Below are 23,092 nucleotides of genomic sequence, written 5' to 3'. Positions count from 1 at the left end.
TTTTTAAACAAGCCAATAAAACTCCTTGGGGGGGGGGGGGGCAGGGAACAAACAGCAACCCGCTCACCAACATTTTAGGAAAGAATTTAGTGTAATTTTGGGGAATTATTTCCAAATACATACAGGCTATCACCTCCAAATGCTATATCACCAACTAAAATTTCAGTATGCATTTGCCAAATTTGAAACTTAGAAACTGTTCTGAAAAGAATACGTATAAATCCCCATGAAGAGTCACCCTAAGCTTCTCATCTCAAGATCCTGACCCGCAATGCAAGTCCTGCAAGGAGAACCCCACTGAAGCCTGTGGGAATCTGCAGAGTCTTCAGGTCTGCCTGCACAGGTGAGGACGTGTGATTCAGGTCTCCATCACCCACCGCAGGATGCGGTTATGACCTTGTCAAAGCTCCACTTTGAACACAGCAGTTATTTTCAATAGCACCAACAATCTCTCAGATACCAGCATCAGGCAAATACAGATGACACAGAATAGGTTTGTTTCTTCCTGAATCAGCACAATTGGTACAAGGCACTGCTTGGCATAGGAAGTCATAAATAAGAGCAAAACAAGACAATTTCCAAGTTTTGTGACATTTAAGTTTGTAAGTTATGCCACTTTTCAACTTACTATATACCGTGGTTAGAAAAACAAGATGGTCTAAGGGATTAACGAAAACATCACTGTTCCGTGCACGCTTAGAGTTTTCTTCCCCATATTCAAAAAAACCCCACATAACATATCATTATGAAGCATTAGGAAGTATGAGTTGTTAAATTAAGAAAGTACATTTTATTCTCCAACCTTCCACAAAAAGTCTAACCTAGACACAACTCAAGAAGTTGGAAAATATTCTGATAACATTTGCAACAGTCTATATCCCTGCAGAGGAGTGGAAAAACTATTGTCTAGAGAATTCATAGATTGAGGCACATCGCAATTGAAGATATTCAGGCATATTTTATGGCTAGAACAGGATTTTTCTGAGGAACCTCACTACAGACTTCCCCATAAGCAGCTCCATATGGTTTGAAACACAAGTTGCAACACATGGAAAAAACATTTGGTCCTTAATCACTACTGTCTTCATCATCATCATCATCAGATACATCATTTAAAGATGATTTAGGTGACTGGCTGTAGGAGTCTGACCTAGTGGACTGACAAGCAGACATCTCCCCAGTAGAAAGAAGATCATAGCAGAAGTCGCAAATTCGCACAGGCTTGGAAGACTGGCTCGGGAGAAGAAACCTCTTTTCAGAGCAAGGCCCGCACACAACAAAGCCACACTTGCGACAGTGGTGACGACGGTTGACGGGTGTAAATTTTGCTTTCTGACAGCGCATGCACACAGTGGCTTCCGAGTCTGGTACCCAGACAGCTGCATGTTCATTGCTAGGAGTCTTCCCACTTTTGGAAAGCAGATCAGAAACACACTTATTTATGTGGTTCATCCACTCAGACTTCTCTGTAGCAGTGGCAGCATAAACTGCAAAAGACTTTGTTGGTGTCTTGATAAGCCACCCATTCCGTAAGTCTCCCTCATCCTGGATGGAATCAATAGTGACGTTTTCCAGCGGGATTATGTGCTGTTTATTGTATTTCTTCTTCTGGATGACAATGTTACCATAAACGAGAATGTCATTGAACAGGAAGAACTGCCTCGCTTTGGGCTTCTTCCTACACAGTTTTGTTAGTACTCCCTCTCCGATCAGAACACGACCAGGAATAGTCAGAGGTTGACCAGCTGCTCCAAAGCAGTTTTCCACTATACTTATTCTTCTAGTATTTGCCTCGCTGTTTGCCAAGCGATCGACCATCTTTCACAAGTTTCCTAAAATTAGAAAAAAAAAGTTTGTTGTTAGAACAGGACTGATTCAACAGCAGCCTTCCCCAAGGACGGTACCAACCCCGCGTTTCTTAAAATACCTAACAGAACCCGCTGTCTCAGAGGCACAGACTTGGGCTAGATTTAAATAAGTATTAACACCTAAGAATTTTTAGCAACCAATTAGTCTTTTTTTTGAAAGCAAAAATGTTCCATCCAGCTGACAGCTATCTTTATCACATAGACAGCACCTACAGCACTGCTCTTGAGAGCCTCTGGCAACAGACCAGGAGGCTTCCTCTCTAGTAAGGTTACTGCATCCTGGTTTAATGTTCATATTTCTCTGTATATCCTCCTGCATCTAGTCTCAAAGTATCATCCCTCATTCCAAATTCTAATACTGACAGAAACATCAACTTAACTGAGCAGCTTGGAGACCCATGTTTGTGTTAACATGACAAGCAAAAATGATATAATTGATGTTCACATAGGAAACCATAACACCCAAGCTCAGTATTGCTCTTTTCTCAGTATGCTAACCTTAAACGATAGGCCAAAACCATGAATCTACCTACTAGAACATTTGGTACAGGCCACAGCTTGTACCCACCACCACCTGCTTTCATTGCAAACTCTTGAGCCAGGAGCAGGGAGTGAGTCATGGCTGGTGACCCATCACCTGCTTGCTGCTGCCTTCTTTTTGCAGGGGCCCCACAGACCCCTCTCCTTGCCTGCTCAAACCACATCTGCATCCATCGTGATCAGGCGATGTACACAGGCAGACCAGCACAGAGGACAAGCCACACAGCTTGCAACTGCTCCTGAGAAAGACTGAGTGTCCTGCACCAGCTGAAAGTTTGGGCAAGAAGGCTTCATATTTCAGGAAGTCCTGATGAGCTAAAGAGTACATAGTTCCAATTTCAAATCAAAACCACCCCTCGTCCTTCCCCAAGTAGCAAATAAGATTTTTCTTTTGTAAGGGTAAGATTCCTAAGGCATCCAACAGGGAACTGAAAATAAGAAGTAACTATAGTGATTCATACCTCAGCAAACCACTCTTTAGCCTATCTTTTACCCTAGAGCTTCCTGAGCAGAAGTCAGGCAAAGGAAACTCCTGCCAGTCTGATCCAGATCTGCTCCCCCAAAGCTCCTCCCAAGTACAGCCATGAACCTGAACCATGTGCTTGATGGAGCAGAGGGGAGTACTAAGGAGAGACCTGTCTCTCAGCACACAGAAGACGGCTCTCCTGTGCCTTCCTTTCCAACTACCACAGGGCTGATGCTCACGACACCCTTTGGTACAACCACTGCTTTGAACAGGCCTGAAGGAGAGCAGAGTAGCAAATACTCCAGTGCCTGCTACCCGCGCTTCCCAACATGATCCCGGTTTGGGAAGTCCTCTATGTTCACCTATGTTTTGTTTTAGATCTACGCTGCCTGCCATCAAAACAGCATCAGCCTATAACCAAGATGAAACTGGGCTGAAACAAGGCTCAGACTTAATGCTGCTCAGACTCGATGCTGCTCAGACTCTCATGCTCTGCCATAACCTGATCCAGTCAATCTTCTTCCTGTGCATCAAAGCTCAGCTACTTCCTTACAAAATAGGGATGAAACTTCTTGATAGGAATTTGGTGGCAGAGAAACCTCTCATCAGGCCTCATCTAAATAAGTATGTTACCTGTGATTATACAAATCCACATGCCCAATGTTAAGTGTGATTAAAAAATAACTGCTTTGAGAGTTTAATTAGTTCCACACTAAAATAGTTTGACAATTGGTCTTGCTCAGATGTAACTAAACTGACCTTTTTTTAAGTTCTGCAGATGCCATCATCTTGTACCAAAGTCTGACACTGAAGACAGAAGAATCTATTAAAGATATTACTCAGCACTAGTTCTGAATTTTCTTTATGTGCCTTGCAGCATTAGTTACAATATATCAGTACTTTGTTAACCAGTTTTATGGTTAGTGGAATTACAAAGCCACCAAATCTGAAATTATTTTGATCTGCAGGAGGTCAAGACAATACACAAACTGCCTTATAAAAAGTGTTCAAGAGATTTAATTGTGCTGCATCAAGGCACACAAGCAAGTACATCTATGCTATTTCCACCAGGTATCAGTCAAAGAAAAAAAGGCCAACCTTCTCCATTACCCTGTCCAGTGGCTCCCCATTTGATTAGTTAGAAAGTATTTTCTTAACAGTAAGCTTAAGTCATCTTTGTTGAAAAACAGAAATTTCTTTTTGTTCTTCAATCAGAGTAATCATCACTACCTTCTTTATTAAGCTTTCTGAGGACTGAAATGCTTGTCACTTATCTCTAGAGAGAAGACTGGGAGTCCAAGTGGAAGGAAAAAAAAAACAACCAACAAAAAAACCCCTGTTGTTTCCATCTCCTTCACCAGCCCTACTTTCTGAACCGTTACTCTTGTCACAGTTCTCGAAGCTTTGTCCATCATTCCCTTTAAAAGATGCCCACAAGTGGACACTACTAAATCCCTAAATCCTTCTGCAACACTAAACTTAGCTGATATGGTTCTGCTTTGTTTCCTTCTGTGATGATACCAATTTATGCCATCTGCCCCCCTCCCTGCTCCCTTGTGCCGTTACAAAAGCTACACAGTGAATTAGATCAGGGCTGATCAAGTTGAGAACAAACAGGAGAGTTTTAGGGCTCAGGTTGGCAGGATAGCTGCAGTGGAGGGAGACAACGCAGGGATGGCAAGGGAGGTGCTTAGTGCCCTGCCAAGAAAGTACATTGGCTTAAACTGATCAATAAACAGAAGCATTATTTTTTTTTCTCCCAGAGAACAGCAGAAAACTCAAATTACATCAATACAATTCTTTTTTTTTTTAAATGCTATGACTATACAGACATATGCAAAATACACCTTTCAGTAGACACCTCAGCTCTTTCAAGCATTCCAAGCACCAATACTAACTTAGGCACATGAGGACAAAATACCCACCCTTTACATGTTTTATTCAGCATTAAGATCTAGCCACTTTTTTTTTTTCTTTAAATATACACATTGCAGCTACCTACTACCATTGGCACTTGGGAGTGAGTTTTTCAGGTAAGTGATTGGCTTCACTTCTACTATAGCCTTGTCTAACTCAGAAGTACCACTCCACAGAAATGTTGTTGGCTTGTCCCAGCTATTATCTCTCTATCTACCAAGGAGAAAGTACTAAGGAGGGAATGCAAAAGAAAAACTAGGAACGTTTTGATGTGTATTTGTTGTAGTCCTAGGCTCAGAAATCAAATTCAGGTGCCTGACTGCCAAAGCCCAGGATTTGGAATGAGGGTTAATTAACTGCCAAATAACCATTCCCATTTAACAACATACTAGCAATAAACAGCCTTTGCAAGTGCCAAAGCTGAACCAACAACCACTTTGGACTTAGAAAGCAAGGAGTCAGTCACAGGGTCAGTCTAAAATTATTTAGTAATCCCATGTTCCCTGTGAAGTGGGGAGGGAAATCAGTCAGCAAAGTGCAAAGGGGACAGACCAGAAGAATACACTTTTCTACAGGCACAAATTAATGTGCACTACTTCTAAACTTACATTTTTATATGAATTACCTGCAAATTACAGCAAGTTAAATGCTTTTGCTAGTCCACAAGGGGGACCCCCCCCCCCCCCCCAAAAAAAAAAACAACAACCCAAAACAACCCCACAATCATACTGATGAGTTTCAGTGAAGCAAGCTTTTGGTGTGAAGTTAGAGCAACCTGTAGGAAGCACTCACTGCTCCACAACTCCCAACTCAGCACTCCCTGCACTCCCTGCCAATAAACAGCAAACTCGGTTCAAGGTCATCACAAAAGCTTTCAAAATACAAGTCACTGGGAGAAGAAAACAGGGGGAGAAAAGGCTAAAGGTTTTAATTAACTATTCTCTAGGACAACCTAACAACACAACTCTAACCGGGATTGTTTAATCATCATCATGGCTTGAAACCAAGACACATGACTCCAGAACTTGTGCTGAAGACTGTACTTTCAGCTTGTTGTGAAAAATAATCACTTACTGGACTTAAAGCAAGAATCTGGGGCAAGTTAAGGACTATTAAGAAAGAAAAGATAATCAGATCTTTTCTAGATATAAACTTTTGTCTAGAACACTCAACAAATTCTCACCTATCAGCTTCAATTAAGGTAGTAAAAGTCACAGACTGCTGATGGGTTATTCCACCTTTCCAGGGCATGAATTGTATCCTCCCACACTAATAGATTAGACTTTTTAAAATAAGCACTTTGACATTTTTCTCATATGTTTTTAAGAGAACTAAAAATTAAAAATCCATCTGAAATCCTATGCATGATAACACTCATTCACCTTCACTAGCCTTTTCTGAGAAAGGAAATAAGTTCAGATTATGCATAATGAGAAACTACCTGGAAACTATCAGGATTACAAATAATAATTAAATGTGGGAAAAACAGATCAGGAATACAAAAGAGAAGCCATCCCTAAGTCACAAGAGCTAAAGTTAGGAGAAGAGGTGCACCCCTTCTTCTCACAACCACACAGACCAAGCAGATGTTAAATTAAAATATTGTCTGGACACAAAGGAACTTTTAACCCCAAGATGTCACAGTCCAAAAGCTATGCAATGTCATCAATTACCAGTCTTTTAAAATTACAACAATCTTTTCTTAAAGCTTATTCAGATATATTATAAAGATAACAGATCATACCCTGGAACTGGGTGGCAATATCCTCCTCTCTACCAGCTAAAACTTTCTTCTGAAGTTTCTACTGTTGGCCACTATAAGAAGCAGATACTGCATTACCATCCTCAAGATGCAGGATCTCAAGACCCGATCAAACAAAGCAATTTGAGTGATGGCAAATTGCTGAAAACGTGCCCCAGATCTTCCCCAAAGCAAGTGAGGAATAAAGCAGCACCATGGGCTTCAAAATGACAGGCTAGACAGCTCCAGTTAAGGGGAGAGTGAGAGCATCTTATATGTAGTCTCGGTTTATGGAGTCTATGAAATCAAAAACCTCAAACCTATTGTTCAGACTTTTATCATGTTTGACTCGTTTCACGCTTTTTGCAAATAAACTCCCGAAAGTCCCCACACCCTTATGCAAGGAGGACTCCATTTGTCTATAAGGACCATCAGACTACAATCACAGATTCATTTTCTGCATCCAGACTGCAGTGTAGTACTAGCTGCTAGTCAAAACATCACAAAAATAAATACATCACCTTGTAAGAAAAAGCTACACTGTGAGCAGGGTTTAGCAGCCTTTCTGAATAAATAAATCCCAACTCTCAAAATGCTGCAATACCTTCAGTTTGTCCTCCTTCTCACAGAGATGCCCCTAGTAAGCCCATTTCATGATGAAGATGCTGGGCAAAGGCTTTCATCTCTGAACCGTAATATGCTATTTAAAGGTGACAAAATACTTCATGACACAGAAAGCCCCAACTCTTCCACCATATGCAGAACTGCCTTTGACACTAAGTTAATTTTACTTTTACTCACAAGAAGCTTTACAGAAATAACAATTCTGTTATCAAGATATCAAGATCTTCTTGCTCCCTTATTTTACTCCAGTTTTACATTTGTATCCTGTTCATGAGAACAGTTATCTTCAAAGTAAGCAAACTCAGATGTTACTGAAACCTTTGAAGAACTAACAAGTTACCCACTTACCTAAAACACAACCCATGTTGAGGAAGTCACATATTTACTACAGTTATTAACATTCCAGACTACTACAGCAGGAAAATAATTCTGTTAGGGTTGCTGTGCATTGACAAGTCACTTACCACATAAATGCTTCTTTCTGCCACTGTATCCTAGTGACCAAACTGATGATCTCCCAGGACTCAATGCTTCTACAAGTCTTATTTAAAATAGGAGAATGTTTATTTTCTATGCTAGCTCTGCTCTTGATAGAGGCCAGACTAAACTGCACAGAAGAATAGCTGTAGTTGAAGACAGACAGAAGGAGTCAACTAAAAAGAAAGCAACCCTGACTGATATAGCTACACCTAATTCAACACTGCAGGAAAAGTTGTCTACTACTACATTAGCACTGTAGCAGCTGGCATGATCACCACAGAGTAGAACCACAGATAACACAAAGGTGCTGGAGGAGAAAAATGAGATTAAAAAAGCTATTATGGCATAGTGATGCAGACTGCATACAGCTCAGCACAGGAACAGTTCCTCATCCCAGCTCAGTGCATATTACCATCACAACCAGCATTCCCTTAGACTGCAGGACAGGCACAAAAGGTATGCAGGAGAGGGACACAACCTGAATTCCCAACTTTCTTTGGCAATACAGCAGAACCAGCAGTGCTCCATTACTTTCTGGCCTGGGCAAGAACAAGTCTTGTCTAGTACACAGTCCCTGCTAACAAGCATTAATTAATAAGCATCTAATTTTTAGCATTATTTTTCTTCAACAATCCTTCAAGTGAGGAAAATGCTACTGGCCTTGCCATAATTGCCAGTTCATCTATCATCACCTTTACAATTAGCAATTAGACTGTTAACAATTACATTTAACACATTGCATTAATACAAACCAGGCAGTCTAGATTTCTCAGAGCCATGGTATCAGGATGTGGGCAGCTCATCCATTACTATGTACATTCACAGTTAAGGTGACAGCTTTAAAGAAAAAAAGAAAAAAGTGTATTTAAGCTGCTGGAAAAAGTACAAGAGCTCAAAAGTAACCACTGCAGCCCATCCAGTCCTAAAGCAGCAGCAGATCCTGGATGTTTCCAAGCCAGATTCAGTAACACAAGTCTGATAAAAAAATGTCACCAACCACAGTATCTCATCACACCATTAGAATGGATGAAATGAGATCTAGATATTGTTGCAGTGAAGCAAATGTAGAGGATAGAAAAGAGAAGTCTCAGTTTCTGAGGAATACAAAAGGAATAAAGAAAGAAAAGGTAGAAACAGCAGATCGAAATGAAAGTACATTATATCTTTCCACCCAATAAACTTCTAAATAATTATCCAGTTGTCATACAGAGCCCTTGTTCTCACACCTACACTTGCACATACAGACAACATCAGCAGCTGTGTGTCCACCACATACACTCAGACCCATTTTCCTTCCTACCTAAGGGTAACATGTATGTTTCATAAAAGTTTCTGTTTAGAGACACTTAATAAAAGGCAAAAGTTAAAAGGTTTTATCATGCCTGACTCCACAACGTAAAGGGTCTGAATAAAATAGAGATTTCAAACAGAACTGAATCTTGGTTTATTATACTTTATCACCCAAGTTAAACATACAGAAGATCAATAAAACTTTTACAAGACAGAAACAAGTAAACTGTAAACCTAAGACAGACAAGGACTATCTGCAGACCACGTATCTAAAGTGCATCAAATGACTGGTTTGTAGGAGGACTCATCTTTTGGATTTACAGAGGAAAATATCACACTCTCCTTAAAAAGAGTTCATCAGAATCAGTCATTTAGTACATAGTTATGTATTATTTCTTTTTAGTAATAGGTCTCAAATAACTGTTACATCAGGCTCATTCAGCTTTCCTCTTGCACTTTGCCTATGCAAGAAAGACAGGCTAATACGACTTACAGTTGAATAAACACAAACAACAGAACCCTCACACATCCCTCTAATTTAAAGCTCTATCTGAAATGGTAATATCACTACTTTTTGTGGACAAACTTCCAGCTATGAAGGCATCTCAGTACTGTACTCTAATCTCTATTAATGTTAGATGTATTGCTCTTAAAAGCAACACTTGACTTTTTGCACCACTGCCAAGTAAAACACAGTGTAAATTTCTGAAGTGCAACCTGTTTAAGGAAACTTATCAATGTCTAATGCTTTGAAAATAGTTTTAGTATGGAAAATTGCTGAACTAAACACATGCACAGCAGATATTCTAAGTTTCTGATACAGGTGAGAAGAGAAATTAGCATAAATTTCAAATCTTACTTTGGCCTCACTGGTTCTACCTCCTACACAGCCTCCTTCAATACATACAGAGAAGGATGATACCATCACTTGTCCTGAATGTTTCACTGTCATCTTTGTTAGCAAAATTAAGCTTTCTATGCACTTAGATCTGATTAGCTGTAATCAGAATTCAAGCGTTCATGCACAAGTCAGCACTACCTGTCAAGGTAATAACAAGACCTGGATTAAAGATGATACAAAAATACAAGCAAGAGGTATTTAATTAAAATTTATTTCTATCATTCAGTATGTAGAATAAAATGTTGAGGAAAATGAAGTTTTAAGTATCCATTAACCCATTTATGAATTCATTAATATTTCATTCTATATCTTACAGTTACTCAAATACATCTGCACAATAAACTGGGGGGGGGGGGTAATATTAATTATGTATTTCCATTATTCACCAGTTGCTTTTTTATGAAACAGTGAAGAGACCAAATTGACCATAAAGTTAACTGAAATTAAAAGAAATTTCATCCTCAAAAATATTATGCTGAGAGGAGATACGAGCATGACAAACGCTTTCTAAAAGTCTTTATCACTGCTAAAAGCTGACATGACAGTAACAACTAAATGCCTGTACTGTGCTGGAGCTAGCTGTCCTGGATGGTGTTTAAGACATAAGACAACAGCTGTCACTTGAAGAGAAATACAGCCTTCTAACAAGCAATTCTCTAATAATTCTCTTCACAGAAGTATTCCCAAAACTGTTGTATTTAACAAACTGTCTTGCTATCGCTACTGTAACCAGCTGGTAAGGATGCAGAGGATAATGCTGATGATATCTGAAAGATACAAGTATCAAGAATGACAAAAAGCTACATCACAAGACTGCAAAGAAATAAGAAGGACCAAGAGATTAAAGAAACTGTATCAATGTAGAGATGAGAGCAGGAAAGGAGGCAATAAGATCCCTCTGAACTTCTTCAACACAATCTTTATCCAGAATCACTTTTGACTAATCTGGTTAATGGCTGCAGCATTCAGAAAGGTACCAGTAGCGGGACAGAAACTTTGACTTGATTTACAGACCCCCCAAAAATTACCTTTTCCTTAAGGCAATGTATGCTGTTGCCTCTCTGCACCATTTTTCACACCCTTATTAATTATTGGCATTTAATAAAGTCAAAAAAGAAGCAAGATAAAATAACCAGAAAAGGATGGTGGCAATACTAAGGCTGCTTTGGATTACTCTAAGCAAGCAAAGATGCTTGTGACATTTTCATCCAAACGCTATAGAGAAAACACAGTGTAAGCATCAATCAATACAACACTGGCAGGAAAGCAGAATAGACGATACTGTGGACATCTCCCAGGTCTCATTTCTATAATTTTCAGTATAATGTTTTTTACAATAATGTGATTTTTTAATTATTTTTTTCTTCCCCACTGTGAAGACATGGCTTCCTGCATTGCGCAAGCCTGTGGAGCAACGGCTGCAGTGTGGGGAAATGCATATGAGCTAACTCACTCTCTTACTGGTATATCCAGTACGAATCAGCAGTCTTAACCTTTCATTTTTCTCAGCCTGTTGGGTAATGTTCTGGCATCAGCCACAGACTCACAGAAACCACGCTGGAAATATGTTAACAGCAACCACGTTACTTCATACTGTGCAACCTGTGAATACTCTGCCTGCCAATATTTTAGAAATCTTTAGATTATTTCTCAGTCCGGCATTCAGTCATGTCCAAATACATCATGAAAGCAAATCCATGCATTTGTCTAGTCAGATGTCATCATAAACCTATAATTACTGTAATAATCCAGACAGATCTGTTTGGGTTTTTTTTAAGCTTCTGCAAATGACTGTCACAAGCCTAGTCCCACTAAAACTCTTCTTGAAGGTACAACGTAGAAATGCCTATTTTAACTGCCTAACATCTTATAGTTTAGTAATTCTTTCAATACATTACAGTTAATTTTAGTGTACTCTAATTTCCAACTTATAAGGAAGGATTGCCATTTCACTTTAATTGACCAGTTGTGTAAGAATTGCTCACAGAATGTAAATGATTCTAAGTGAAGAACAACAGCAAAACAAACTTTATTATCAGACCTGCATGGCAAATGCATTACTCTTCAAATTTGCAATTGCCATTATCCAACTGAGCTAGGAATGCCTAGAAAGGCCAATTCCATTTTGGGGACAGAGATCATTTCTAGGTAGATCTTTCAAGATGTATGACCTTATATTCCCCAATACACTCAGAAGCTAGCTTGGGTACAGGAACCTATTTTTAGCAAAACACTATCTGTTTTGCCAAGCAGCATATGTATTAGCACAGCAAGAGCAGAGCAATGCTGTTTTGCTACCCAGGCTACTCCGCTGAACAGTTAGAACACTGCCTGAGCTGCTGTATGCAGGCAAAACCACCCCAAGTTCTGCACATTAGCTTCTCACGAGGTTTGGTATTTAACACAATAAACCTCAGCTGGAGAGAGAACACCAACTTAACCTGCTTGTAAACAGAAAGACTAGCTCCCATGTCCCAAATGAGTTGTAATGCTAAATAATCATAGAGGAAATCTGAGGAAAATAAAGGCATGCGGAAGTGGGCTGCCCCGCCAGACAAGTTCAGCCAGTTTGCAGCCTGCCCTGCATGAAGGGCGAGAGGAACCACCTTGGCCATAATGCCACGCGCCATAATGCCAGCACCCCTGCTCCAAGCAAGAAACATGTGGCACCCATTAAAGAGGCACAGAAATCCAGCATTGCTAAGTCCCAAAGCTGTTCCCACTGCCTTCTCCCACTTGGCAGTAACAGAAAATATGAAAGATGGAAACCCAAGCAGTACTAAACAGTTCATACCACAAGGAAGTGTTCAGGAGAGCCTCAATCCACTCCTAGACCAAAGGAAAGTGGTTGTATTTCCCTTCTGTCCCCAACTTCACTGGAAAAACTCCCTGAATGCCTCTTGGGGAAGACAAGACCTCACTGCAGAAGCCCAGATGCAACATCCGTGTAAGAGATCCAGCTTTTTAATGAAATCAGCTGCTTATTACCACTGTCAGGGTTCTATTTATAGTAAACCATGGTAGCTGATATTATTTTTGTCTCCTGGCATGGTACAGACAGAGCTGCTGCTGGGAAGAAATATGCAATTCTCCATCCCCCACCTGATAGTCAAGCATTGCAGTAGAGAGCAACTTCCTAAACTCATTTCATCTCTGTGTCCTTACTCATCTTTCAACGAGCTGAGAGCTCCCCAAGCACTGATACAGGCTTACATGGCTCTGAACAGCACTTGTGAAACACAGTACTGCCAGCTGAACTGCTGCTATTTCGATGAGAAAATTCTTAATGCCTTTCAAGATGTGAAAAGGGAGGTAGTCAGCACATGCATGTGGATACCAGATAATAGCTAGAATTAAAGGAATTTAAAAAAAAAAAAAGAAGAAGAAGCAACAGCCACACAACCTTGCAAGCTTGAGTTCTGCAAACAGAGGTGAACAGGCAGGCATGACCCACCATGAACAGTGTTTCCAATTTGACATCAAATTTGACATTTGACTCATCTGTCAAAGCACAGAAAGCAAGATCCAGGCAGCTATGGGCATATCAAATACTTGCAGCTGTCAGCGTACTGAAATGGGTATAAGTAAAAAGGCTGAGTTTTTTTATCTTTATATATATATAAAAAAGATATAAAACCAAACTATATATTTATAAACTATATAACACACATGTGCCCTTTTAAATTAATCAACAATTAACTGAAAAAAGCCCAATATTTAGATCAAATCTTTGCTGTCGTGGGAAAATACCCTAGTGTTTCAACTTTCCATTTGCATGTATTTAGGAGCACTAGCAATGGTTAGCTTAGCCTGTGGTGCTAGCAAACTGCATCTTTCATCTTAACCAAAGCACTGGGAACACACACCAGAATACTTTCAAAACCAGCTTCCACATATCTTGAGCCCAAAAAAGTTCAAGTTCCTTCTGAAGTTCTCTGCAGATTTGAGTAGCTAAAAGCCATCAGAAGAACAGCAGGCAACAGACCAACACCTTAGAAATGCACCAGAAGAGTCAAGGGCAGAGGACAGGAGCCTGGGATCCTGCTCTGGCTCGACAAGCTCCAGCAAACACAAACCCCCCGTGCTGGGCCAGTGCCTAAAGGATCACTCGTCCAGGCTGTGATACCAAACACTGGAATATGTTTTTTGTGTTTACAATTTAATGTTTCCCTGCTCCAATTGTTTAGTTGTCTGAAGAGTCTCTCTCAGCAAATGTTATTTTCTAGTTTGGCAGCAGTGACTTACCCCTCCCTTCCAGGCTGCCTGGACAGGCGCCGGGTGTGCCCTTCCCATCTGATACGCTGCCTGCGAAGGAACGGCCAACAGCCCACTTCGGCACTCATCTGGGTATCTGGGCTAGCAAATAACTTGACATATACAAATACTACCACACTTAACGTCAAATGGACATTGGGTCAGGGACATGAAAAATCAATGAAGAGGATCTGACTAATTTCAGAGCAAGCCAGATCCTGCCTTTAAGTGTTGCCAACCCAGCACAATGAAGAGAATCCACAGCATCAACATACCTTTTCAATCTCAAAATAGACTTATTTAAATTCTTTCAGGGAGGGCACACAGCATCATTAATATAGAAAAAACAGATCCAGACACAGCTGTTCTAGAAGAAGCGTTGCCAAATCCATCTTGCAACCAGTTCTCCAAAACCAGATTGTTGTGTGGTTCGTTGTTGTTATGGATTATTGTATTTAGAGCACACACGGAGGCAACTTGCTAACAGCCAGCTACACTGTCTCTCAGTCCACGTGAAAAAGAGGATTTGGTCTTCAGTGACTGAAATAAGTAGTATTTGCCAGCATGCTTCTTGCAGCATCTTTAACCTACAAGTGGAGAACATTTACAGAAGGATTTCTGATGTGTATCTCTTGGCATGGTTTAGCTCTTGAGAGCTACCAGAAGAGCTACATGTTCAAATGACCTTCCTCCAGTTAACAATTTTATTTTCCCTTTCTTCATGAATGCACACCTATGACACACCTGACTATTGACTGGCTTACATCTTTTTACTATGCACAGGTACTTAAAACTGCCAGTGTTTAAAAAAAAAAGTTTTCTGTTTTAAGTTTTCTTTAGTTTACTTTTATTACCATTATGAGAGAAGTTACTGAATTTTACTAACAGTCTAACAAGGACTAGACTATAGGTAATTGATTATAGCATGACCAAGCTATAGAGTTAGAGTAGTCAAAGCCAGGCAAGAGCCATTAACTTCCTACAAATAACTGCAACACAAAAGGACTTTTGCTTTTAGCTAGCCGTGTTTTGAAATGGAGCAAAGTTTTCCCATGCAGTCTCATAATTTACAAGCACAGCAGCACCACCACATCATCACCATTTCATTTTTATTATATCAATATTATTTTCATATGCGTGTCCTTTAAATTCAGATATCCTATTATAGGAAAAGAAGCTGCACAATAGAGAGGTTTCTTTTACCGGCTTAGTAATTCCAAGCATTTCCACAAAACTAAACAAGACACAAGACACATAAAACAACACTCAACCTCCTTCTTTGACAAGGTGCAATCACCTCAACTTTCTGCTGCTCTTGACCGAAAGTTACTTAAATCTCCACTTTAGGGAGCAACCCTAATACTATATTATACTGTAGAAATACTTTCAGTAGGTCAGGCAGCTGGCCACTACCTAGCAGGGTCAGACAAAGCACTGCTGCAGTACATTTTCAATATTACAGTAGGAAAACCAGAATATTTAGACATACTTAGTTCCTTAAAATGCTTAACTCCCTTAAAAAAAAAAAAAAAAGCCAAACAAATTCTACCACTAGTTCACCACCAAGAACAGACCAAGGGCACAGCTGGCTGCAGGGAATCTTTTTCCTACCATTTGAACCTCCTGAAAGAAGTTGATCAAATTGGTACCAAAAAAATGGCTCAAGCCCCATGCACACAGCAGGGCTGTCATCAGGCTGCAAACCACCAGCCCAGCAGAAGCCAGGGGCTTGGAATCAAACCACATGTGATTTTCGGTAGGCTGGACAACACTGAAGTGCTGCAATCATGGACCTGTCACTGTCGCTCCCCAGCAATATTTAAAATGTATTTATCTAGCAATATTTAAAATACATAAGCCAAGTGCTGAATTGCTCTTTCTGGAGCAAGGGACATAAGCCCTTTTTTATATCAAATGCTGCTACCTGGTGACATATGGGTGGACAGTGGCGGCCTAGAAAACCATCATCTGACAGCTATCAACAAAAGCCGAAAGGAAAGCTTTAACAATGATACTGTAAATAGAATTTGTCAGTCTTCAGCGTAACCAGCTTTTTCAGTCATAACCTGTGTGTTAAAAGGGCAGTTCACTTGCCTCCATGCTGCCAACCTAGATCACAATTGGAGGGGGGTGTGAAATCACTGTCACACACAGCTTTCAGAACAGAAGTACACTGAAAATCAGTCTCAGAAGTTTTACATTACCAAATACTGACAGCTAAGGCAGGGCAGGAGAAATTTAAAGCAGAAGGGGGGGGGGGGGGGGGCGGGGGAAGTCATTTCCTGAAAGAACCCCGTAATCACAGCAGCTTACTGTAGGTGGCCTTCCTGGGAAATGCACTTACTGGCCTTTTTCCCTTTTATTGCTTGTCAAATGTGCTTGATGCATTTTAAAGTTATATGGAAAGCACTTGGAGTACAGACATCAGAGCACTCAGCACAACCCAGTCCTCAGAGTGCAATAAACAGCGTCCAGAATACCGCAGGGGCTTGTGGTCCACGTGATTCTCATCCAACAGGCCATTTTCCTTTGCTCTTAGGCCCTTATTGCTGCAGCAAAGACAACACAATCTAGATGAAACTTTGAAAACTGCACAGAGGTTTGCACTGAAGTTAACCTGCACAGCTCACTGTTCCAAGAAGGATGCTATCTGACAACCTGAACAGCAGCATGTGCAGTACACTCTTTAATATTAATTTACATTAACAAATTATGTGTACACTTTAGAAATGTAAATGTCAAAGAACGTGCTGTAACTCTTCCTTTTGCAGAAGACATGTTAAGTACTTAAAAGCAAAACAGTTACCTCTAGATGATACATTTGAGGTAAAAGAGATATCTAGTGAAAGCTAAAGCTGCCGATAGAAAGATCAGATACATCACTATCTAGCAACACCCCTGTATCTGTTAGAATCAGTACAACTTCTCAAGAGATTGCATTTCAACACAGTAACTAGTTGCTTGCATGTCATCTTACTACATTCAGGAATGGGGGGTGGGGTGGGAGTGGCGTAGAGAGAACATTCCTGTATTTGAAATCCTTAACTTTCAACTGTTTTTCGTCTTCTACACTTATACCAAATGCCAAAATCCTACTATATTACATAAACAATACGCTTAACACTGTTTTATTGTAAAATGTAATGATGCAAAGAGGAAAAAAAAAAGCAAGCCACTCTCTTCCAAATAATTTTAAAATCCTTATATTAATTACAATCACTAATAGACTAAAAAAAAAACCAAAACACCCAAACCCAAAACAAACCACCATCATTACATCCAAGGCAGCAGCACTCTTACCTATTTATGCAACTTTAAAAAACCAAAGTAAATGTATGAGTGCATTTTTGACTATGTAGTATTAAAGCAGCAGGCCGAAAAACATGAAGTACTCTTCTGTTCAATAACACTTCTGCACAATAGTATTTATTTTCATAAAGGAGAACCTTTGTCCTACAACTCTCAACCAAGCCACTTCTCATGTGAGCAGACTCATTCATTTCAACAGGACTACTCAGGTGGCTCAGAGTTTGCCCAACTCTACTTGCTAACACAGTTGTCATCACATCTTATATCTTATGACAATGCTAAAGTAATCTTTAGTATGGTAAACATGTTCTACCACACCTATCTACAAAGTAACTTTTCACCCCCCCAACTGTAAAAACAAGTCCTCTGCTAAACCATGAACACCAAAGTTATTCTACAACAGCAAACTTTGCATTTGCTGCATAGGGAGAAAGTTTTAAATACACGATTCTATTTCAAAGGCCTATTTTTGCACCTTATGTATTCTCTTTCAGAACAATTCCCAGATTATCACACTTCCATCAAATCACTGAATTAATCATTGAAACTGGCAAAATATACATATACAAGCATCATCTATATTTTTTTTTAATTACATAAATTAAATGGAAAAGTAAGCTTGAATATTAACAGAGCTTGGACTAAGTCACAAGTATACCTTTAGAACTTGAAGCAGTGCAGAGTAAGGTTTAATTTCTCGATACAAAAACCAAGAAGTTAACTAACTTTCTTACCTACCAACATCCAAGAAACATATCCATTGTTAATGCTGGAGTTTTCTTATTTGACATCACCCACTAATAAATGGCCTTTAAGAACAAAAACTTGCATGCTCTTTGTTTGCTTGACCACCACTTCCAACATTTTAGCTAACAGACCCATTCTCAGAAAATTACATCTGCAAGTATTAAAAACTTCTACTCTCCGTCGTCTTCATGCCATGCTTTGACCCCAAGCTTTCACTTTTAACACCTCTAGCCCTCTTTGGTGAAGACAAGTCACCAAAAATGCTGCAAGTGTAACGAAACCAGTGTTTGTACCCTGCCTTTACTGCCCTCACTTGGCTCTTAGCAGGGTAAATGAGATGTGCCAAGCTCCATCATATCACCCCCCAAGTGAATCTGCAGTTCCATCTCTACTGCCCTGAAACCTTCCCACATCCACTCACCACAATGGTGAAACCTAAAAGTCACCATGCCATTTGACTATAACAACCATTTTACCGGTGATAATTTTTGTAAGCTAAAGGGCTTCAGGATGTTACAGGTAGATTTTCTGTTAGTCCAGGGATGTATGTAATACTAGAGTTAAGTCTCAGCCCATAACTTGAGGGAAACAGAACGCAGCTCTTGCTAAAGAATGATTTCATCACTGCATCTAATGAAAACTTGCTTCTAGATGAAAAGACACTACTCTGTCTCTTTCTAGAGGATACAGCAGAGGAAGAAGCTCTGATTGAGCTTCTCCAGCTCCAAATTTCTAACCACTGGTTTTCATTTAGCATTTAAGGGACTTCCTCTATGTGGGTTTCTATACAGAGCAAAACTCATAGACACTCCAAAAGGCACATGGATGATTTGCATTCAGAAGTAAGAATTTGGGTCTCAGGCTCACGACGCTTCACTTTCACTGCTGTTTTCAACATAAGCAGCATGGCAGTAAAACACCTGGGAAAATGTTATTTAGCAAACTGAGCTGATATACATGACATTTAACTACACAGAGATTCTTATTTCTGACTTAGTCAATGGTATTTAGATTATATAGGTTAAAAGCAAGAATATTCCCTACTGAGCTAAAGAACCAATTCCTTTCCTCATGTTAATGACTGCATACAAAGAAAAACATCTGTAGGATCTCAGCACTGATTACACTGCCACCTTTAAATACTTCCCTCCTTTCAGATAGCCATCCCTAAAATAATTCAATATACAAGTTTTAGAACTTGGAAGCTGAGTTCTCTTTATTTCAGAAGAGAAAAAGGAATTAGCCATTTCAGTTCTAAAAACGATTCCAGTGTTGTGGGTTTGATTTTAGACTCACTTTGCCTACTGTATTAACCTCATCTGAACTTAAGCTGTTAGGCACATTGCAGCCTCGAATGCAGCGTTTGTCAAATAAGCATCAACCCCTTAAGTAACCACTCAGGACACCAGACAGCCAGGGTTAGGACTCAGTGATGCTTCTGGAACCACTCTCATCAATTCAACCTTTAAAAGGCAGGCAAAGGAGTCCTTGATCTCTGGTTAAGGATATACCAAGTCGTTTTGGTTATCAGCAACTATGGCACTGACGATCCACGTCAAAACTTGAGCTACAGCTGTTTCTCTTCGCAGGGACAAAGACGATGCCAAGACGCTCTGCTCGGCAGACTCGCTCATCACTTTCCTGCTGTGATGAGCAGTTTTGCCATTTATGAATACGGGTGTCTATGCACATAGTATATCAAATGAGGCGAGAGGAAAAACATGTGGCTGTCTTTTCCCGAGCCGCTTTCAGACAACAGCTTATGTGCCACATATATCTTAAGCAGACCGGTCACGCTGCTCTCCAAAATAAGCGAGTTTCACAGGAAAAAAAAAAAAAAATAGCACCTCATGCTCGCAGCCGCACCGCTCGGGGTTCCTCTGCTTTGTGTTTTGGTGTTTTTTTAACCACAGCATCAAGCCCTTTCAGGCGACTCGCTCCGAGAACGACGAGGAGTTTAAGACGGCAGGCGAAGGCTCAGGCGGAGGGCTGCCCCGCGGGGCCCGCCGGGGAAGGAAGCGCCCTCCGCCCCGTCCCGTCCCGCCGCCCCAAGGCGAGCGGCCGCCGCCCGGGCCTCGGCGCCAGTCACGAGTCGGGGACTTTCAGGCACTTATGTAACGCCGCGGGGCCGCTGCCGCTGTTCGTGCCCCCCCCCCGAAGGCGAGCTGGTTGCCCAGGCCCCGCAACTCCCTCAGCGCCCCGGGCGGGACGAGCCCGCCCGCGCCCGCCGCCCCTCGCCTCCCCTGGTCCTTCCCGCCCCGCCGCCTCCCTCCCGGCGGGAAGCGGCGCTGCGCCCCGCGGACGGCCGGGAGCGCCCCGGCCCCGCGGCGGGACGGCCCCGCACGGTCGGCCGCCAGCGGAGCCCGGCGCCGCCTCCCCGCCGGGCGAGCTCCTTCCCCGCCAGGCAGCCCCCGGCTCCCAACATGGCCGCGGAAAAGCGGCCGGAGCCCCGGCGGGCGAAGAGAGCTCCGCGAGGAAAAGTTTCCCTCACCCTCCGCCGACCGGCCCCGGCGGCCGAACCCCCGCCGCGCTGGGTACGCGGCCGGGCCCGCGCTGCTCACCCGGCGCGGCTCCAGCTCCGGCTCCCGCCCCAGCGCCCGGCCGCCGCCAGCCCCGCCGCCCTCTCCCCGCACCGCCGCGGTCATACACCCCGCCGCCGCCGGGGGACGGGCTCCGGGACACCGCCCGCGCGGGGCGGGGCCGCCGCCATCTTGGGAGGAGCCGGGCGGCGGGAAGGGCTGAGGCGGCGCCGGCGGCGGGCGGCGGCACCGCGGGGCCGGCCGCGGGGAGCCGCCCTGCGTGGGGAGAGCCGGAGCGGGCCCGGCGCCTCGCAACCCGCGGGTGGCACCTGGTGGAAGAGGGATTCGCAGGACGCGAGAGCGTCACCTCCGTTTTGTGGGTTTTTTTTGAAAAACCCCACGTTTCCGTTCTTTGTGCACCATCCCGGGTCCGTGCTTTATGTCCGTGGCTCCAAGCGTGCTCTCCCAGAAGTAAATAAGGACGGCCGCCTTTTTCATTACCTCTCTCTCCATAAACCTTGCGTGGCACACGGGAGGGAGTTCTTAGCGTCTTTTAGTTCCACGCGTTGCCGGTCAGCTTGGAGAAACTACGGCAGGTCTGCCCGTACCCCCCCCCCCCGAAACGCCGCCAGGGTCGTAAAGACAAGGAGCCCCTTCCCTCCTCCGCATTCTCATTTTTAGTGTCTACCCATCAAGCCATCCGAAGCAGCGTTTTCCAAATCCAGCCGGCCGATCAGCAGCTAACCTGGTCCTCCTAAGACTTCAGGCGTTGACGGGTGCCACCGCAGCGGGCGGGTGGCTGGGGTGTTCTGGGGAGCTGCGGAGGGGGAGAGGAGGGGGCACAGCTCCCCTCTTTCGGCGGTAGCACTGCTACGGTGCCGCTACGGTGCCGAAGTCTGTGCTCTGGAAAACGGCCCGAGGGGCTTTTATTTAAGAAAGTTTCACTTACATGCAATATAGCGGAGTTTCATTTTCCAGATTTCACATTGTTGGGCAACAATGCGGCTGGCTTTTCTCCAGAAAAAAAATAGAGTAGTTAGGCAGTGGGACTTTCCAGTGGTAACAATGAACCCGCTGAAGTTTCTGAATTTCATCTGAATTTTTTATCTCAGCTCAGACGGGGACACGGATAGGCGAGAGCTGCGTCACCGAGCTAGGTCTCTCCGTCTGTGGGAGAGGGACACGGGGAAGGGAGCAGGACGTGGAGGGCTGAGCACGCGTGTCCTCCCACCCCACAGCGCGGCGGCCTGGCCGTCTGCTTCCCCCCTCAAACCCACCCAGCCCTCAGCCCGAGCCGGATGCGGCCCTACGGGGTTCCTGAAGGACAGAAGCGAAGGAATGGCAGCCTTTCACTGTTGTGACAGACGTAGCTGCTGGACGTGGGGCACATTCAAAAGCTTCTGTGTGGGGTGTGACAAGTGACATGGACAGCTGTAAAAGACCACTAACATATGTTCAGATATGCTCCCAGCTCCACGAGTGAATTTCCTACAGAACCAAAGCAAGCAGGGCTGCTGAACCCACATCCCTTCTGCAAGTAACAGATCTGACCCCTTCCCATGGACCCTGATAAAGAGCGAAGGAATGGTGCTAAGGAGAAAGAGCCTGGTGAAGGGGAGCAAACCTCCCGCCAAGACAAGAAACCCATGGTGAGCCACTTGGATTCTATGCAGAAAGCAAGCAATAGCTAGAAGAATGAACGTGCATGAAAAACATTTTTTATTAATGCTTTTTCTTTCTCTAAATAATATCGTGGTAGCTTTTTAAGTTCTGATATAGACCCATGTATGTTGCCTGTCAACAACAATTTTATTTTTTAGAGCATTTCTGCAAAATATGTGAGTTTTCTTTATCACTCTTATCACTTCCTCGCTCATTTTTGGGATCTGTTCATTTTGTTGTAGACAAAAATAGAAGGGGGAAAAACCCCAACAAATAAAAGCTCCATAATGCTCAAAAGAGACCACTCTGTTCTTGAAAATCAACAGCAGCCATAAGAAGGGGTGTTTGACGTCCGTTTAACTTCGTGCCCTGTCCGCAACAGTGACCGCTAGTGGAGGCTTAAGAAAAACAAGTAAAAATAGAGCTATTAACGTATTTATCTCATTAACTGGCCTTCTAGTAACTCTTCTTTTTGAGGGGGAGGGACGAATGTGGGCTTGAGGTGATAAAGGTTGCAATTGATATGCTCCTTAATAGACACCAATGGATAACGAATACCTAAATTTATCCAGTTCCTTTTTTCACCTTCATACCATCATGTGTTAATTTATTTATTCTTTGAAAATTCATTATTCAATGATTGAATGATTCAATTCATTAATTCAAATAAGTTAACTTATATATTATCTATAAACATACATTACTAAAATTTTGCCACCATCTATTTCTATTCATTCTACAGGATCCAGCACACCTAAGAGTATAGCTTGTATT

The 23,092-nt window shown here is 42.3% G+C and overlaps 2 protein-coding genes across 4 annotated transcripts in view; both read right to left on the bottom strand.

Moving 5' to 3' along the window:
- Window positions 1–20,836, bottom strand: PLEKHF2 (pleckstrin homology and FYVE domain containing 2). Of its 3 annotated transcripts, none has more exons than XM_075023645.1 (2): window positions 20,699–20,836; window positions 1–1,832 (listed from the first exon to the last, which is right to left on the bottom strand). In XM_075023645.1, exon 2 carries the CDS (start codon window positions 1,816–1,818, stop codon window positions 1,069–1,071), a length of 750 nt encoding a protein of 249 aa, XP_074879746.1. In that variant the 5' UTR covers window positions 1,819–1,832; window positions 20,699–20,836; the 3' UTR covers window positions 1–1,068. The 3 variants fall into 3 exon arrangements, with proteins under 3 accessions (XP_074879746.1, XP_074879747.1, XP_074879748.1); XM_075023646.1 differs by lacking the exon at window positions 20,699–20,836 and adding an exon at window positions 19,985–20,249; XM_075023647.1 differs by lacking the exon at window positions 20,699–20,836 and adding an exon at window positions 12,622–12,640.
- A 1,823-nt stretch (window positions 20,837–22,659) lies between these two features.
- NDUFAF6 (NADH:ubiquinone oxidoreductase complex assembly factor 6) overlaps window positions 22,660–23,092 on the bottom strand; it is a 29,573-nt gene continuing 29,140 nt past the window's right edge. Inside the window, exon 8 of the mRNA XM_075023638.1 lies at window positions 22,660–22,716. Coding sequence (XP_074879739.1) covers window positions 22,675–22,716 — 42 coding nt within the window. The 3' untranslated portion in view covers window positions 22,660–22,674. The remainder of the gene's footprint in view (window positions 22,717–23,092) is intronic.

This window comes from Buteo buteo, chromosome 3, assembly GCF_964188355.1.
Source record: "Buteo buteo chromosome 3, bButBut1.hap1.1, whole genome shotgun sequence".
Taxonomy (NCBI): domain Eukaryota; kingdom Metazoa; phylum Chordata; class Aves; order Accipitriformes; family Accipitridae; genus Buteo; species Buteo buteo.
The sequence above is the reverse complement of the archived record's forward strand: the minus strand, read 5'-3'. Positions and strand labels throughout refer to the sequence as shown.

What these genes read in the sequence shown, in the direction of transcription:
- PLEKHF2 (XM_075023645.1), bottom strand. Translation starts at nt 1,818, where the DNA reads ATGGTCGATCGCTTGGCAAACAGCGAGGCAAATACTAGAAGAATAAGT.